Source organism: Larus michahellis, chromosome 4 (genome assembly GCF_964199755.1).
Source record: "Larus michahellis chromosome 4, bLarMic1.1, whole genome shotgun sequence".
NCBI classification, from domain to species: domain Eukaryota; kingdom Metazoa; phylum Chordata; class Aves; order Charadriiformes; family Laridae; genus Larus; species Larus michahellis.
In genome coordinates this window covers 21660903-21678896 of record NC_133899.1, presented here as the reverse complement: position 1 = coordinate 21678896, position 17994 = coordinate 21660903, and the positions used below count along the sequence as shown (strand labels likewise).

The 17994-nt window shown below is 51.0% G+C and overlaps 1 protein-coding gene across 1 annotated transcript in view; it reads left to right on the top strand.

The window, feature by feature from the left end:
* Positions 1-17994, top strand: part of HYDIN (HYDIN axonemal central pair apparatus protein) — a 188174-nt gene that overhangs the window by 48483 nt on the left and 121697 nt on the right. The window contains exon 9 of the mRNA XM_074583386.1: positions 15382-15583. Coding sequence (XP_074439487.1) covers positions 15382-15583 — 202 coding nt within the window. The remainder of the gene's footprint in view (positions 1-15381; positions 15584-17994) is intronic.

Sequence of the window (17994 nt, the reverse complement as noted above, 5' to 3'; positions counted from 1 at the left end):
TCTAAGCAGAATAACGTTAAGCTTTCATGGCCAACAGCTTCTAACCTCCGCGTGTTTCAGTGCTTAGAAGTGAGCAGGTAAGGGGCAAAGGCTGAGTCTGTCCATGTTCTGAATGTCCTGTGTCCATCCCCGGGGGACCCTGCTGTCAGCGTGGTGTTCTCCACCCAGCACCTCCTGCTGACAGTCGTCTGCCATCATTCCCTGTTGTCCCAGCCACCGTAATTCCCTCTCCAGGTGTACCTCCCCTGTCCCAGCTTTCCCTCAAATAAAAGTGAAAATAGGTGGCGATTAAGGGATTGTTAAAGCTGATCCCATCAAAGAGGAAGGACATTTTTGGAATCCTGTGTTTTGCTGGGAGTTGCGGAGTGGAAGAAGGAGGGATATTGATTCTCCATTGTGGCGTGCATATGCTTGTGTGAAGCTTTATTTCTAGGCAGTGCTGTTTGACGCGTAATATGGGGAGCGTGTGTGTCCATCGGACTCTTTCTAGTGCTCGCTGTCTCATACACACCTCTGTCCCACACGTGCTTCTCCGTGGTGGTGCCACAGACCCTTGTCTCCATGTTGCCCTCTACCCGTCTACGTCCCACACTTCCCAACATCAGGACTTGAGGGCTCTTGGGATTTGGCAGGGAGCGCTCGCTGCCTCCCAAAAATAGGTGCGAGATTTATACCAGGGTATGAAAGCAAGGTCAGGCCACAGAAATACCGTCAGCTTTAAGTCACTTCAAGACGAAGTGGGGAAAACTCTGGAAAAAGGTGCCATGTTAAAAAAAAAAAGTGCGTTAAAAAGCTTCTGTCAGCCTTGACTCAGCAGAGGTGTCTTGTGATGCTGAACCAGACACTTTCTCAGTTGCGTGAATGCTTTTGGTGTGCATTTTCTCTTGCTTGAAAGAGGCTTGTTTTGTCCCTTTTCCCGAAGATTGGTCCTGGGAAGTGCGGTGTCCTAATCTGGGTTCTACAGTGATGCTTTAGCCCAGCAGTGAGCATCTTGGTTGTCTCGAGTTTGTAGAGTTATAAAAATGCTCCTGTATCTTCCAAAGGCTCTTTGTAGCTTCGAGATATCCCAGCTTTGTGTAATATTTGTCAGCTAATGATGTATTCACAGAGGTTTGTGCTCATTCTGAGAAGCTCATGGGTTTGGATAATGTTCCTGAAAGCGCTAATGAAGTTTCAGGTAGAGAAGCACAAAAAGTGCCCTGTTTGTCTGCATATAGAGAAGCTCTAGGATAAAATTCAGAGGGCTAGACCTTTCTCTGGGGTAAATCAGTAGTAGCACCAGAGGTTAGGGCCTGGCTTGGATTAGAAATAGTGTGACCAGCAGAAGTGGGGAGGTGATTGTCCCCCTGTACTCAGCACTGGTGAGGCCACACCTTGAGTACTGTGTCCAGTTTTGGGCACCTCAATACAAGAGAGATGTCGAGGTGCTGGAGCAAGTGCAGAGGAGGGCAACGAAGCTGGTGAAGGGCCTGGAGAAGAAATCTTATGAAGAGCGATTGAAGGAGCTGGGACTGTTCAGTTTGAGGAAGAGGAGGCTGAGGGGAGACCTCATCACTCTCCACAACTACTTGAAAGGCCATTGTAGAGAGGTTGGTGCTGGTCTCTTCTCACAGGTAACTAGCAATAGAACAAGAGGGAATGGGTTCAAGCTGCAACAGGGTAGGTTTAGGCTGGACATTAGGAAAAAATTCCTCATAGAGAGTGGTCAGACACTGGAATAGGCTGCCCAGGGAGGTGGTGGAGTCACCATCCCTGAAAGTGTTTAAGAGTTGTTTAGATGTGATGTTGGGGGATATGGTGTAGGGGGGAACTTTGTAGAGTGGGGTTGATGGTTGGACTCGATCCCAAGGGTCTTTTCCAACCTGAATGATTCTATGAAAAGTCTGAGTGAATAATCAGGACCAGGATCTTCATGGCTTGCTTGGAAAACCTGTGTCTTGTTTTTGCTGAAACTCCTGGTTCCTCTGTGGTTCATCTTTGCAAAAGCGATGTGCGTGGACAGACCACATCTACCCGAGATGAACGACCTCCATGTGCAGCTACCAGGGAGATGAACCTGGGATTCACTCCTGCCTATTGGTACGAGGCTGTAGTTATTTTTAAATAAGCCACGGTTGAAGAAGGAGAGCAAGGGAATAATTAAGGGATTATCTCTCTAGCTTTGAAGCATACAGAATGAGTAAAAGGCCACTGAGATGAATTGCTAAAGTGAAAGTGAAGCATTTAATCAATCGGTCTTAAAAGCTGCTTATTGCAGGTGTAGTGCAGAGCACCAGACCGTATCACCCGACCTCGGGTGGCGAGCCCTGGCTAATTGGTCCTGCACTAAGTCAGGCTCCCTCTGCCTGGCGTACAAAAAGCAGCTGCATTGCTTGTTCAGAGCCCGCGGCAGCCCAGTTGTCATGAAACAGAAGCGCTAAGAGCAAAATAGCAGTTTAAGACAGTCGGGAGGTGTTTTCCTTGCGTTCTTGTGTGTCTGTGTTGACTCGCTCAGCTCACGGCTGCAGTGGTTCCCAATGAATCGTGTTGCTGTCAGTGCGACTTCACGCAGGATCCAGGTGTGTGTTATGTTGGGTTTAGTTTTTGGTGAAGTTGGGTGAAATCTGTCCCTGGCATTGCTTGAAGCACACGCAACGTGAATAAGTCACAATTTTCCCTTTGCCTATTAATTGGTTGATTTAAATTGTGTGTCCCTTAGGCTGTCCTGGTTGGGAATATAGGTGCTGTCCCCTGGGTAGACTGTGCATGTGATGGTTGTCCTGTTGCTACAAACTCTATAGATGCGCATGAAGGAAATGTCTTTGCTGCTAAGAGCATAACGATTTACAATGAAAATGTGACCTTCAGCGCTTTATTTATTTATTTATTTTCGGCCCAGACTCCTCCATTTCCTCCACGCGGGTGTGTCTGGGTGTGCAGAATCCCAGCCCATCCTGAAATGAGGGTGACTTGGGATGTTCTGGGCTACAGTGCATCCCCATTCATCACCTTTAACATCAGGTGAAGGCATCAGGCGGCATTTCTCAGGTCTGCATGCCAAGCACACATACTGGTTTGGAAAGGGTTCTGCACATAGGACCACTTGAAGGTCTGGTTGGTGGCTTGGCCCTTCTCCAGGTGACTTTTAGGCCCAACTCATGTGGATGTGGGAAAATAAGTTTACAGAGTTAAGTCTGGTCTCAACCAAGTCAGTATTCATAAAGCTTAGATATTCTTTCAGCGCTTGAGCAGTTCTCAGGTGAGATTCCCAAGCTGGTAGCCCTGAGCGCTGCTGTTTGTACATCAAACCCAGTTGGCCGCGGTCGTAGCGTTCGTTGCAACCTGACAGACAGCACAGGCTTGGCGTTGGGAGGGTGAGATTTGCTTGGGGACATCTGGTTAAGGAGATGTGTGACAGCTTCCCAGAGCTGTGCCGGAGGTGCGAAAAACAAACTCACCAGTCCCATAGCACCCAGAAACAAGAACATCTATGGCAGATGCTCTATGCAAGTAATGCAGCCTACCAGAGAGAGGAGGTGCTGGAGAGATGCTGGGAGTTGTGGCAGGAGGGTCGCTTCTCTGCTCAGAGCTCCCCAAGTCCCCACTCCTGTCTCTAAGAAGTACCTACTATGGTATGATGGGTGGTCTTCAAGGGGTAGGACCAGATTCTGTGCTTGTAGGTGGATTCCTGCAGTGCCTGGTGGACCTTGTGGCATGGTGCTCCAGCGTGCTTCTAGTCCAGGAGCTCGGTTGAGCGGTGCTGAAGTTCCTCTGTACGGTTTTTCCCCAGTGGTCGCCACATCCCTTGGGATCTCTTTGTCAGCACAGGGGAACTTCAGTAATTAGCAAAGCCCCACTGAGCTTGTGCCTCACTGACAGACACTACACGTTGAGATGCTTTCATTGCTGCCAGGGATAAGAGTAATTATGCAGATCATTTTCTTTCGGTGGCTCTGTGAGGCTAACGCAGAAGCCAAAGCCAGAGGGCAGGATCTCGCCCTCTTTGAGAGAAGAGATCAGAGACAGAACTCGTAGGAGAATTTTAGGAGACAGCATGTCCAAGATGAGCCACCCCTCGAGCGGGAACATGTACTCCATCACTGGCCTGCCTCCCCTTGGTGCAGAGCCCCAGAAAGCAGCTTCCCCAGGAGAGAGGTAACATGCGGCTCAGGAATAGTTCTCAGTGATTTTAGTCCCGCTGGAAGCCTCCAGCCTCGTGCTAAAAGCCCGCTGAGGAACCATCTGGGTATTTGGCAGATTAATGCCCTGTTTTCCCTCCACTTCCTACACAATTTATGGGAGGGCTTGACAGTTCCTGAGTGGAAGCCCTCCTAAAGCAAACATGGGCTTGTTTGCTGCGGATCACAGACCTTCAGAGCATCCTTTGCGGCTCTGCACACCCAGGGCAAAGAAGGGAGAGCTCAGCCTCGGCTCCTTGATTAATTACTTCAAAGGCAGGTAGAAGATGCGGGCAGCATCTGCCTCTGGCTCCGGAGTTGTCAATCAGATCAGATGAATTTTCCTGAATTTTTGGGTTAGTTACTGTCCCCGCAGGGAGCGGATGAAGTAATGTCTCCCCTCCTAAGCCCTGGGGAGCAAAACTTGCTCTCTGCTAAATTCAGGTTATTCCTGTACAAGAGAAGAGAGCAGCTAAATGGGTTTCTCCAGTGGAGCACGCTAGGAACTGGAGATGGTGCGGGGCGGAGCTTGCCCTGCCCTGGGGCAGGGGAGGGTCCGGCTGCCTTGTCCCCTCCTCTGAGCTCGGTGGCTGGCCCTGAAGGTACAGGGTCCCCAGGGCACTAAAGGGGGGAATCTCTGCGGGGATTTTAGTGCTGAGCACCAGGGAGTGAAGGCGACGTGCGGTTGTTTGGGGTGAGCACTATCTGCCCGTGTGGGCTGCTGGCCCTGTCACTGGCTGGAGCGAACGGGATTGGCAGGTCCATGATCTTCCCCTTCCTTAGAGCTGGCACAAAGGCTTGTAGGATAGATAATGATTTCCTTGGGGCCAGGCAAGAAGAAAAAATGACTTAAAAAAAAAATAAGAGGATCATCTAGGTTGGAAGGGACCTTTCAGATCATTGAGTCCAACCATCAGCCCAACACTGCCAAACCCACCACTACTCCATGTCCCTCAGCACCACGTCTGCTTGACTTTTAAATGCCTCCAGGAATGGCGACTCCACCACTGCCCTGGGCAGCCTGTTCCCAAGGCTTGACAACCCTTTCAGTGATGATATTTTTCCTAATCTCCATCCTAAACCTCCCCTGGTGCAACTTGAGGCCGTTTCCCCTTGTCCCATCGCCTGTTCCTTGGGAGAAGAGACCGACCCTCCCTGGCTGCACCCTCCTTTCAGGGAGTTGCAGAGAGCGAGGTCTCCCCTCAGCCTCCTCTTCTCCAGGCTGAACACCCCCAGCTCCCTCAGCCGCTCCTCACAGGACTTGTGCTCCAGACCCCTCACCAGCTCCGTTGCCCTTCTCCGGACACGCTCCAGCCCCTCAGTGTCTTGTAGAGAAGATCCTGAGTAGATCTCAAAGAAGTGAGTGGGGGTCACTGTACTTAGCATGGCAGCAGTGTTCAGGGTTGCAGGGGGGTATTGGAGGTGAATCCAGGTCTTCTGCCCTACATGGGATGCCCTGCGATGCCTCTGCCCTTCTTGGTCTAACCACAGACAGCTCTTCTGCCCTGCAGCAGCCTCTGGAGCCATGAGTGATAACTGCCAGCTTGAGAAAACACTGACATTTAATCTCAAATGGGGAAAATGAGGCATGAGATCACTGGAAAAATTAAGGCAGATTTAAAAACGACTAATTAGGGAGCTGACGTGGAGCTCTTTAGTCACCCGTGGAATGACAGCGAGTTTGACGTGATGTATTAGAGCCATTTGGGTTTGGTGAAGAGGATGGGTAACGACAGAACTGGGTGTGCTTGGCTGGCAGCGGGGGAAGCACAGCCTCTGCGTCTTGGCCACGGTGATGGTCATCCGTAGCAGAGGCTCCATCACCAGGCAAATGGGCCAAGGGGAATTGCCAACCACATTAGTGACTGTCAAACTCCTGTGTGGATCAGGGTGGGGTTGCCAGCTGGGGAATGTAAACCTGTTGGGATGCTGAAGTCCTTTTTTCAGGTAAAATTGGTGCTGGGTTTAGCTGAATTGGCTCACTTTGGTAGATCACAGAATGGTTTGGGTTGGAGGGGACCTTTAAGATCATCTGGTTCCAACCCCCCTGCCCTGGGCAGGGACACCTCCCACCACACCATGTTGCTCCAAGCCCCGTCCAGCCTGGCCTTGAACCCCTCCAGGGATGGGGCAGCCACAGCTTCTCTGGGCAACCTGGGCCAGGGGCTCACCGCCCTCACAGCAAACAATTTCTGCCTCAGATCTCACCTAAATCTCCCCTCTTCCAGTTTAAAACCGTTCCCCCTCATCCCATGGCTCCCCTCCCTGCTCCAGAGTCCCTCCCCAGCTTTCCTGGAGCCCCTTTAGGGCCTGGCAGGGGCTGGAAGGTCTCCCCGGAGCCTTCTCTTCTCCAGGCTGAACCCCCCCAGCTCTCTCAGCCTGTCCTCCCAGCAGAGGGGCTCCAGCCCTCCCAGCATCTCCGGGGCCTCCTCTGGCCCCGCTCCAACAGCTCCGTGTCCTTCTTGTGCTGAGGACTACAGAGCTGGAGGCAGTACTCCAGGTGGGGTCTCACAGAGCGGAGCAGAGGGGCAGAATCCCCTCCCTCGCCCTGCTGCCCACGCTGCTTTTGATGCAGCCCAGGATGCAGTTGGCTTTCTGGGCTGCAAGTGCACATTGCTGGCTCACGTTGAGTTTCTCGTCCACCAAAACCCCCAAGTCCTTCTCCTCAGGGCTGCTCTCCAGCCATTCTCCGCCCAACCTGTATTTGTGCCTGGGATTGCCCTGGCCCAGGTGCAGCACCTTGCACTTGGCCTGGTTGAACTTCATGAGGTTTGCAAGGGCCCACATCTCCAGCCTGTCCAGGTCCCTCTGGTTGCCACCTATGGCAGGGCTTGGCGGTGTGTTAGTTGTCACTGAGTGCATGCAGGAAACTCATTAAATCCCAGCCCTGGTTGTTTATTGCTGTTGGAGGCTGAACGAGGGGCTGTGCTGTGGGTGTACCAGCACCTCTGATCATCTCGACTACCCATGAGGATAAAGCTCCTGGGGAAAAAAAGCACCACCTTGCCGTGATACTCATCTGTGGGTTTGTGTAGACGTCGGAGAATGCAACCACCTTTGTGTAGCTGTTCTTTCCTTTAAGAACCCCCTTTACACCCAGGCTGTTGTCATCTGTCTCGCGAGCCTGGCATCGCAATCAGTGGCTTCCAGGAACTTGTTTGAAAATAAAATGAAAATCCTATTGATTTAGCCTCTAGATCAAGCCTTTTCCTTTCTCTTTCCTCTTTGTAAATCCGCTGATGGATGTGGATAGGCAGCAGGGTTTAACTGAGGTTTAGCCCTTGTTGTGTTGCATTTTACATTCCTGAGATCACTCCAAACAAGTTGCTGAGTGCTCTTGATTTGTACTGACGGCAGCCAGAATGGAGGTGGAAGGAAGGAGGCTCCGTGCTTGCCTGAGCCAACTTGCTGCCTCGTTAGATAATTATCTGAGTTGTCCCTGCCTTGTGCGGGGTACCAGGGTGGGAACACCAAAACCAGTTTCTGGTTTTCATCTTAGCCTCATGCGAGTGTTGACCGGGGCTCTGCTGTCACTGTGAGTAGCGTTAAGTTACCGTTGAGCGAAAAGTCACGGCAGCAGCCCCTGAGCTTCTGACGGCCGTTGCTCTTCACCTCTGTAGTTGTTCGTCTTCATGCAATTCTCTGTTCCTTCAACGCCAGGCAGATTTAGCATCATAGAAGTATTATAGTAGTTCTTATAAATGCTAAGACATGGGGAAATCTGCTTCCTAAGCAGCAGCCTCTTTCGGCTCCAAAGCTTTGCTGAAGTGCACCAACACAGGTGGGTTTTTTTTTTAAGCTTGTGTTTAGTGATGGAAGATGTTTAGAAACTTGTTTGATTCTGTGAGTTTAGAAAGAAGATCTTGTTTCTCATGTTATCCTAAGGTGTAAGCCAGACACTGATGCTGTAGAGGCCTCTCTAGATTTTTCTTTGGACTACCAGCCATTTAAAAACTTGGCACTTGGGTCGGGGCAATCCCCAGCCCAAATCCAGGCTGGGCGGAGAATGGCTGGAGAGCAGCCCTGAGGGGAGGGACTTGAGGGTGTCTGTGGATGAGAAGCTCAACATTAACACAACGTGCGCTGGCAGCCCAGAAACCCCCCGCAGCCTGGACTGCATCGCCAGCAGCATGGGCAGCAGTGTGAGGGAGGGGGATTCTGCCACTCCACTCTCTTGAGACCCCCCTGCAGTGCTGCCTCCAGCGCTGGGGCACCAACAGCAGAAGGACACGGAGCTGTTGGAGCGGGGCCAGAGGAGGCCCCGGAGATGCTGGGAGGGCTGGAGCCCCTCTGCTGGGAGGACAGGCTGAGAGAGCTGGGGGGGTTCAGCCTGGAGAAGAGAAGGCTCCGGGGAGACCTTCCAGCCCCTGCCAGTCCCTAAAGGGGCTCCAGGAAAGCTGGGGAGGGACTCTGGAGCAAGGAGGGAAGCCATGGGACAAGGGGGAACGGTTTTAAACTGGAAGAGGGGAGATTTAGATGAGGTAATAGGAAGAAATTGTTTGCTGTGAGGGTGGTGAGCCCCTGGCCCAGGTTGCCCAGAGAAGCTGTGGCTGCCCCATCCCTGGAGGTGTTCAAGGCCAGGCTGGACGGGGCTTGGAGCAACATGGTGTGGTGGGAGGTGTCCCTGCCCAGGGCAAGGGGGTTGGAACCAGATGATCTTTAAGGTTGCTTCCAACCCGAACCATCGTGTGATTCTGTGACTTTCCTTTGTGCTTGTTGCAGCTGGTGAGTGCAGGTTGTGCTTTTCTTCCTTCACTTGTGGGAATTCCCAGCAGCGTGGCTGCTTCTGATTTTTATGTTCTTGTGCGTCTGCTTCAAGTTGAGCGGAGGGAGGTATCTATTGTAGGCAAAAGAAGGTGTAAATAGGGGTTCATGCAATTATGTGTTGACTTTGCATCTTAACAGCAGCAGCGTTGCAACAGACCGAGGATTGGGAACTAACACTTTATACAACTGATTGGTTATAGGCTTTTATAGTCCAAATCAATTAAAGTGATGGGTGAGTCTAATTGGCCTCCAAAGTGTTCGGTTATGTCAAAACAGCTAATAGGAAATGACTGTTTCCTGTCTTTGTCCCCTTTTTCTAGAACTGCTTGTAGTAGTGATATGGGTTTTTATATTGTTTTTAGATAAAGTTATTCTACTCCTTGCAAACAGAGAATGGCCTTTGCCCCCTCTCCAGGGCCTTGTGTTTCAAGACAGATGGTCCATCACTTTGAGGGCAGGTGAAGGGGAATTAAGTTCGTGCTTCATTTGTGCTTGAAGGGTTTTTTTGAACCATTTTATAGCCCCACAGCTACGTAATGCCCCTCCCGACAAAAACCCTGCTGAAGCAACCCATGGAGTTAAGCATACTAGCACAGATGGGGGGGTGGGTACCAGGAGGGTCATTTGGAAGTTTAAAAACTCCTGTTCGCCGTTTTGTCCATCCCCGGCTATGCACAGAAACCTGCGTGACTCTGCATATCCCTTTTTTAGCACAGGTAAGGTTTCTGGAAGAAGGTGGCTTTCATTTCTTGTTGCAAGTCATCCTCGACCGCAGCTTGTCTGCCCCATCATCGGTGGAAATCGCTAACACGTTCTTAAGCGTCGTTAACTCTGGATGGGTTTCAGGGCAGAGCTGACCGTTCATTAGCCTCTTTTTCCTTGTGGATCAATCAGCATCTGCTGAGAAGCAGAAGGGCAGCTTGAAGGGTGATTGATTTATTAAGTGGTATATTGGGCATGTCTGTGCCAGGCAATCAGAATGAAAGTTCCTGCGCTGTTTTCCCCGTGGGCCAAAAAGCGATGTTTCAGCCAGTCAGGTAGCCCAGCGTATCGTTACTGTCGGAGCAGTAATGATTAAAAATAGCCCGCGGCATGCTGGATATATGCGGCAGCGCTGTCTTTCATCATCCGACTGTTTCATTGTCCTTTTCAAGACAATCCCGCGAGGCGCCTTCACGCTGGGCAGAAGAAAGCCCCCGTGCTGGAGTATTTCATCCTGTAACAAGGCGAACGGATCTTGCTAAGCGCGGTGCGGAGGAGGTGATGTGGAATACTTTGGGTGCTCCGTTACAGGAGGAGGCACTGTGAGGAGCCTGTTTGAATTGAAAAGCAGATGAGATGTAAAACATGCTAGAGAGCTGTCTGAAGTGCCTGCAACCTTTCTTGTAGGCCACTGCTGGCTGGTCATTCACAGAATCACACGATGGTTCGGGTTGGAAGGGACCTTAAAGATCATCCGGCTCCAATCCCCCTGCCCTGGGCAGGGACACCTCCCACCAGCCCATGTTGCTCCAAGCCCCGTCCAGCCTGGCCTTGAACCCCTCCAGGGATGGGGCAGCCACAGCTTCTCTGGGCAACCTGGGCCAGGGGCTCCCCACCCTCACAGCAAACAATTTCTGCCTCAGATCTCACCTAAATCTCCCCTCTTCCAGTTTAAAACCGTTCCCCCTCATCCCATGGCTCCCCTCCCTGCTCCAGAGTCCCTCCCCAGCTTTCCTGGAGCCCCTTTAGGGCCTGGCAGGGGCTGGAAGGTCTCCCCGGAGCCTTCTCTTCTCCAGGCTGAACCCCCCCAGCTCTCTCAGCCTGTCCTCCCAGCAGAGGGTCTCCCTCCCTCAGATCATCATTCCTTTCCACCTCCCTCTTCCTTCCCAACCGTTGTCTTATGGGTTCCTTGCAGTGCCTTTGGGGTAAAACCCCTCTTTTTACGATGTGCTGTGTGGGCTCGATGGGTGCTTTGCTGAGGCCTGGACCATGAGGCACCATCCCTGTAGGGATTTAAAAGCCGGGTGAAGTGGTGCTGAGGGACATGGTGTAGTGGTGGGTTTTGTCAGTGAGGTTGATGGTTGGACTCGATCTGAAAGGTCCCTTCCAACCTGGGCAATTCTATGCCAACACCTTCTAGCCATTAACAGTGATAATCATGGCTGTAGTAATGATTAGATGCTTAGAGCTTTGTTGTAGCCCGAGAATGATTCTTTAGAACCAGCCGTGTTGGCAGCAGCAGTTATTTAATGGTGAGGTTTATTAACGAGCTGCTCCTAGGGCTGGAGTGAATAACGTGGTGGTTTAACACGGTCCGAAGGCAGCTTGTGAACGCCGCCTCGGAGAAACACTTAAAAATGACTGCGGCCGCGCCGCTCTGTGCTTTGCTCTAGCCCTGGGAATACGAGTGTGAGGGCTGAGAGATGGCCTTTCTCGGGGTGGCGGTGAGCAGGGCACCTCGCAGGTGATGCCATTTGCATCCCGACAGCCAGCCGGCTGGGAGCGACGCTCCTGCCTCTGACCTGGTGGCAGCTCTGCGGGAGACACGGGCAAAAAGCATATGGTGGGGAGGGCTGGATCCAGCTGGAGGTGAAATCTCTAGCTTTCCGGAGACCCCTCAGCCTGGGGGAGTGACTCTCTCCAGTGGCGAAGGGGTAATAGCAGTCCTTGGCGCGCTGTTTGGAAAACAAGAATATGCTGGCAATTGGGTTCAACAGCAGCAGGAGCAAAAGAATTGCTTATCGCCGATCGATCTGGAGGTACGATAACACCCGTTCGAGCGAAGAGCTCAGCTTTCGTTGCTTGTAGTGTCAGCGGAGAAGCAGCAGGACCTCCCTCTCTTCAGCTGCGCTCGTAGAGCTGGGAGCAAGGCACAGTCTCCTGACAAACCCGGCAAACGAAATTAAACTTGCTTCTTGCGCCACCCAAACATTCCAAATTTGTCCGTCGTGCGCCCCTGAAAAGATGTGAAATCCAAATTCAGCCAAGAGGGAGTGACGGGGATAAAGGAAGGCTATGTCTCCGTGAAGGTGAAATGCAGCACTTCGCTGGTTTGTTTCTGTGTTCGCTCTAATCGACCCGGCTACCAGCTTCCTAACGTGTAGAGCAGCAGTCAGTGGAGGAAAGCGCTGCTGCTGAATGTGAGGAAAGCGTCCTTCCGAAAACCTGAAATTTGTTTTGAGATCTTGTTCGAGGGTTTGCTTGTCCCTTCCTTGAGCTGTGCTTTCAGGCTAAACAAAACTTGTCTTGCTGTTTAAGAACAATTTGTGCGGCTCTGAAAGCTATTCCCCCTTGCACCAGGATGATCGTGAATTAGAAGAATTCAGAAAGGTGTTTTAGGTCTTCTGTAAATTGCCCTTTTTTGATTTTTTTTTTTTCCTCCCCCTGCAGAGTAGGACCCAGGAAGGATGAACTGATACTACATTTCTTGCTTTGAGGTAGCAAGAGGTTACGATGCACTAAGATCCCTGCATCCAGAGTCATGCAGGTGGAATGAAACCCAGTGGTGTTTCTGCTGTGCCAGAGGGCGTCGTTCAGGAGCGCTGGACCCAAAGCATCACCTCGACTGCTGTACAAAAAGGCTAATTTTTAATTTCAAATTCAGGCATCGCTTTGAGTTGCAGAGAGAGCTGTGCCCTGCCGTCGGTAGGAAATGTATCAAAAGTGCGTAAGAGTGAGAGAATTGACAGCCTGTAATAAGATCCTGTTGTGTAAATAACGATAGGGCAGATACATCTCAATTCACTACATGTGCTGTCACGGCAGCAAAGCATCCCAAACTGCACACCACGGACATTACCCTGTCAAGCGAAATGCCTAGTGCTACATCACTGGTACAGCGCAGAGGTTGGGTTTGTTGTTGGTTTTTTTTTTTTTAAAACTTATATATTAAACAGCCCAGAGTCTTAAATGAAATGTCGCATCGAATTTGGCACCCGAACCGTGAAGTCTGCAGCCCTTGGCCGGCCCCGACAGCTCCGTTCTCCGCGTCGGTTCATCTGCCTGGGAGACAGAGCTGCGCCTTCCTCCCGATGCGCTGCCATCTGTGCACACTCCGCTCCGCTGGCCAATTCGGGGGGCTTTTTCTATTCGGCATGACGTCAAATACTTCTCTTTGGGATAGAAGGCGCTCCGGCAAACCCCTCTGGCCTTCCAAAGAGTCCGAAGGGTGGCTGCATCCCCAGCTTCTCTCCAGGAGAGCCACAGTAGGGGACGCTTAGCAAAGCATGTAGAAACAAGCTGCGCATATGCTTTCTCCCCCGGGGGCCCCGGAGCTAGCGTTTTTCTGTGCTGGAGGCTTTAAACTCATCTCTGTTTTAATAGCTTCTGATGGTTTTATCTTACAAGAATTTGTCCGGTTGCTCTCTGGATTTATAGCTGTTAGCCTCTACAGCCTCCTGTGTTCCAAAGGCGGGAATGTTCCCTGGGAAATTACTGCCACTTTTGTGTAATTTCTGACTAATAACATTATTTCAGGCCATCAGGTTCCTGTTTTATGGCAAGTTTTTCCTTACTCACGCTTCCCAGGCTATTCATGCTTTTACAAACCTCTCCCCTGTGATTTCTAGGTTGAGGAATCCTACTCAGTCTTCATAGAGAAACTGCTCCGTACTTTTAATCGTTCTTTCTGTATTTAATTTCAAATGCTTCAGCTTGGCTTTTGACATCAGGAACTATACCCGATATTTCCAGACCCACGCGGCCATGAGTTTAGCTGGTGAGACGATAGTTTTCACGGTGTTTATTTTGTAGCACTTCGTTGTCTTGATCGTTGTAGAGCATGAAGTTGGGTTTCCACAAGCCCAAGCTGTACGTGCTTGAAGCACTGTGCACGTCTCCTGTTTCTTGGGTCCCGGTTCCTCTGCTTGCCAAGGGATGCCGAGGATTCAGTGGAGGGGAAAGGCAACGCTTATAAAGCATACCTCGCCGCCGTAACTCTTCTGAACTTCAGTTATTTTTATATGCTAAATTCTCCACTGTAGAAAGCAGATTGTCCAGTCGTTGGAAACGTCGCTGGTTTTCTCGCGACGTAACTCATCTCTGGCCATAAATGCCTACCACCCCGGGCTCCCTTACGAGCAGAGAAATTGAGGGTTACACAGGCATGAAGGCTGAGTTCTCCATGTGTGGAGATGAATGAACAGATGACTGGACAGATCTACTATGTTAAGGGTGAGTCTTGCTTTATTCCCCAGCCCACCTCCAAAGAGGGGGCTTTCTCTTCCCAGAATTAATGCGATTCTGCTGTGTTGGCCGGCTTTGGATTTAAGGAGTCCATCCAGCACCTATCTGTCTCTCTCCTTGTGTTGTTGCATGGTAACCTTTTAAAAGCAGGGCTCTCTGGTGGCCTTGCTGTAACCTGTGCAGTGAGGAGATGCTGAGAGATGCTCGCCAGGATACTGCCAGCTTGCCATGCTTGTCAGTTGGGGCTGGCTCTGAGGCTTTGAGCACCGCTTCGTAGAAATGATAGTTTCTACGTGTGGCCATGACCTTCCCCAAAGCATCCCCGGTGTTCGCTCTTTGCATCTCACCTGGGAAACACTCAGCCACAATAGGAAGAGTGGGTTTGGTACTGAAGTTTGAGCTCAGTTGACTCCCAGGAGTTACATGGTTGGGAAAAATTAAGGTTTGAAAGCTCTGGAAGTGAGGGAGCCTTTGGTAGAGTCTCTTCTGGAGGGTGAAATGCTGACGGGTACTCCAGCAAGACTCCAGTTGTTAATCAGTTATGTGCGTGGCCATGGGTGCTCTCCTCTTCGGCTTGGTCTGAGGCGGAAACCAAAGATGTCCTCGCTCTGGAGGTCATTGAATAGCTTGGGGAACGCTCAGTGTAGACTTGTTCTCCCAGGCATAGGCAAAGGACTAGGCTGAAGAAATGGACTTGCTGGACTGTAATGGGCACATTGGTGTGGGCCATGTGCCAGCAGTCTCATTTTGACCGTATCTTCACAAACGCACAGCGGGCGATGGCACTGCTGCTACAACACAGTGACGTTCTCCTCTGTGTCCCATCCTGCCGTGGGCTGTCACTCCACTCGTTCCTCTGAATCTCCCTTTTCTTCCTGCATGCCCCCAGGCATCTTTGTTTGTCAGCAGCCAGGGATCAGGAGGGACACCACACTGGTGGTGTGCCTGCAGGGGACCCCAGGGTGAGCCACGACTGAGGTGGGACTCCTCAGAGTCACCTGAATGTCTCCTATGGAGACTTCCCTGGGACCTGAGTGGGATGGCAGCCCAAAGGCCACCTGGGCACAGCCGAAAAATCTTACTGTCAATACTGTCCCCCTTGGGGATAAATCTCTACAAACACCCCCAGGAATATGGCACTTAAGGTGGTGTCCGGGACATCCTCATGCAGCACACATGCAGCTCTCGGGAACTGCTGTAACGCTTTCTTCTGTTACCTGTGGTTTGCTCTGTTTCTTGTACTTCCACCGGCAAGTGAGATGAGCAAAGACTCCCCTTTGCTTTGTTCCAGGCGAAGATATTCACACAAGCCTTTATGGAGCAGCTGTAGATGTCAACATCAGGCTAGACAGGAACTCCTTGACGGTTGAGAAGACCTACCTCGCACTGTCAAACCACAGGTCCGTGGTCATCCACAATCGGAGTGAAATCATAGCCCACTTCCAGTGGAAGGCTTTTGTTACTCAGGAAGAGGAGGATCAGCAGAAGCTGAGGTTTGTTGGAAAGATTCGTTTCAGTAAGATACACTGCCCAAGGGGAAAACTAACGTATGGCTTCGGGGGGTGCGGGGGGGTGTGTGCTTTTTGCGTAGTTTAGGAGAAGTAAACCCTCCACGGTGTCAGGGATGTGTCCCTGAGCTTCAGGGTAATGGAGCTCAGCACTTCCCAAAACAGTTCCACCCATACTCCAGCTGAGGATGACGTTTTGGGGAGGAAAGGTTGATTGCGATGACTGGATAGCAAATGTGTGTTTTGTGGGATCACAAACCACTGAACTCCAGAGATCCCTGGGCTCCAGAGGGTCCATGAGGCTGAGGAAAGTGTTAAGACTCGTTACCCGGGACTTAGTGTAGCTGCTGGAAATGTAACTATTGTGATAGTTGCTGCAGGTTCTTCCACTCCGGCTTTGATAAGATGGCAGGCTCCTTTTGCAGTGATGCGCAGGGTAGAGGGCTTCATTGGCCCAGAAAGTTGAGGCCGTCCTGCTGTAGGATGTTGAATTGCCTTGCGCTGCCCTGGTTTCCAGCACAAGGAGGTATTTGTGCCCTTCCTTAGAGGCTGGGGAGGGTTTGGAGGTGGAGGGTTCTGCAGGGAAGGTAGGGCAGAGCCCATTCGGGCTTCAGCAACCCATGTCTTCATGGTGATGGGAGATGGGGCAGGATCTTCCAAGGGCGTCTTTGGTGAAGCTTTGGAATTCCTGTTTCAGGCAGCAGAGAAACACTTACATCCCGGGGGCAGGGGGTGAATTAGAAATTACACTTTAAAGCTTGGGTGATTTAGGGAGTCCTTGTGTGACTTCTTTGACTTGGACGGACGTAGGTGTATAGGAGTTAGTCTGCACCCATAGCTGATCGGGAAAACGCCTTAAATGGGAGCACTTTTTAAGGGCTTCTGAGCAAATAAAGTTCAACGTAATTAGGTCAGAAATGCCTTGAAGGCCAAAACTAGTTTTCCACTGTTCTCTATTTTTAATTACACAGTGTGTGACTTCCGTGTAGGCTCAGTGTGTTAAAAGAAAATCTCATGACCTTCGCCTGGCATTTCCCTAGACCATTCCTTCACCATCTCTTCCCACCTGCCTGTCTTAGTCTGGACCCTGAGTGATCCTCTTTCCCCTCAGAAGCAACCAGGTTTCCCCACAGTGTTCAACCTCTTTTTTTTTTTTTTTTTTTTTTTCCCCCCCCAATTACATTTGATCTCATACCAGTTTGTGTCCTAGACACTGACCAGGACGTTTTGTTCTTCCTTACTTGGAAGTCTTAGGGATGGTTGTAGCTCCAAGGCCACTGTCCTGCTCTTGGAGAAGCTTTTGAGATCTCAGAGCAGGAAGGACTTTCATGGGGAGAGGCAGTGCAGGATCTAAAAAGACCTGGATCGTTAGAAGGTCTGTCCCAGGGGGTTGTTCTTTCTCCTGCAGGACTTTCTGGAATGTAAGGGTGGAATTATCGTCCGTTGGTGGAGGTTGAGTTGAGGGTTGCTCATCTCAGTGGCTGGAAGCCCCCCTACAAAGCTCAGCATTGTAGGTCAGCCGCGGAGAAACGTTTCCTATCGCGCTCCGCGGGGAGCTAGCCAAAGCGAGTATTTTTGGTGCTGGTGACAGCATTTGCCCCAGGCTCTGTCTGTGTGCAGCGAGTAACGGCCAGGACCGTATTTCCCCTCTAATTGTATTTGAATTCAGCCGGGTGATGATCGCTATCCTGTTTATATTACATTGCCCGGATTCACTGCATGTGGAGCCTTCCATTCGTCCCCCACCCCGGAGATGTCACCTGCTGGTTCTTCATGGCCAGGGGACTGGAGCGTGAAGGGGGGACAGCAATATGCCAGCTAGGGCGCAACTGCTCTGTGGCAGTGCTCCCTTCTCATCTCTTGGTTGTGATCTTTAAACACTAAAATGATTTCTGCTACAGCTACCAAGTAAGGGAGAGATGAACTGTGTCAAAGCTCTGCAGAGAAGGCCAAAAAGGAAAAAGAGAGGGTGGTTCAAGGCTGGACTTAAGGGTTTGGATTCAGGGGTGCTGGTCCTGGCTTCTTTGTTGGGTGACGCTAGGCAAAGTCCCTTCCTCGCTCAGGGTTTCTGTTTTCATGCATGTGAAACTCTTAATTTTACCGAGGTGATGAGATGCCTGAATTCATTAGTTTTCTTTTTAAAGTGCCGTAGGATCTGCTGGTGGGAAGGCAGTGTAGGGAACAGAGAGCAGATATTGTTTGCTTATCTCTGCAGGTCCAAAAGGGAAGAAAATAGAGTGATGCTAGTAACCTGCAGCTGAAACCCAGCCGCTTCCCCCCTTCCCAGTGAGGCACTGCAGTGGGTGCTCCTTCATCTTTTTCTGCCTCCCATGAGCAGCTCCATGGTAGGAGAAGCCAATTGAGGTGGTTGGTGAATTCTCCATCAGTTGTGGCAG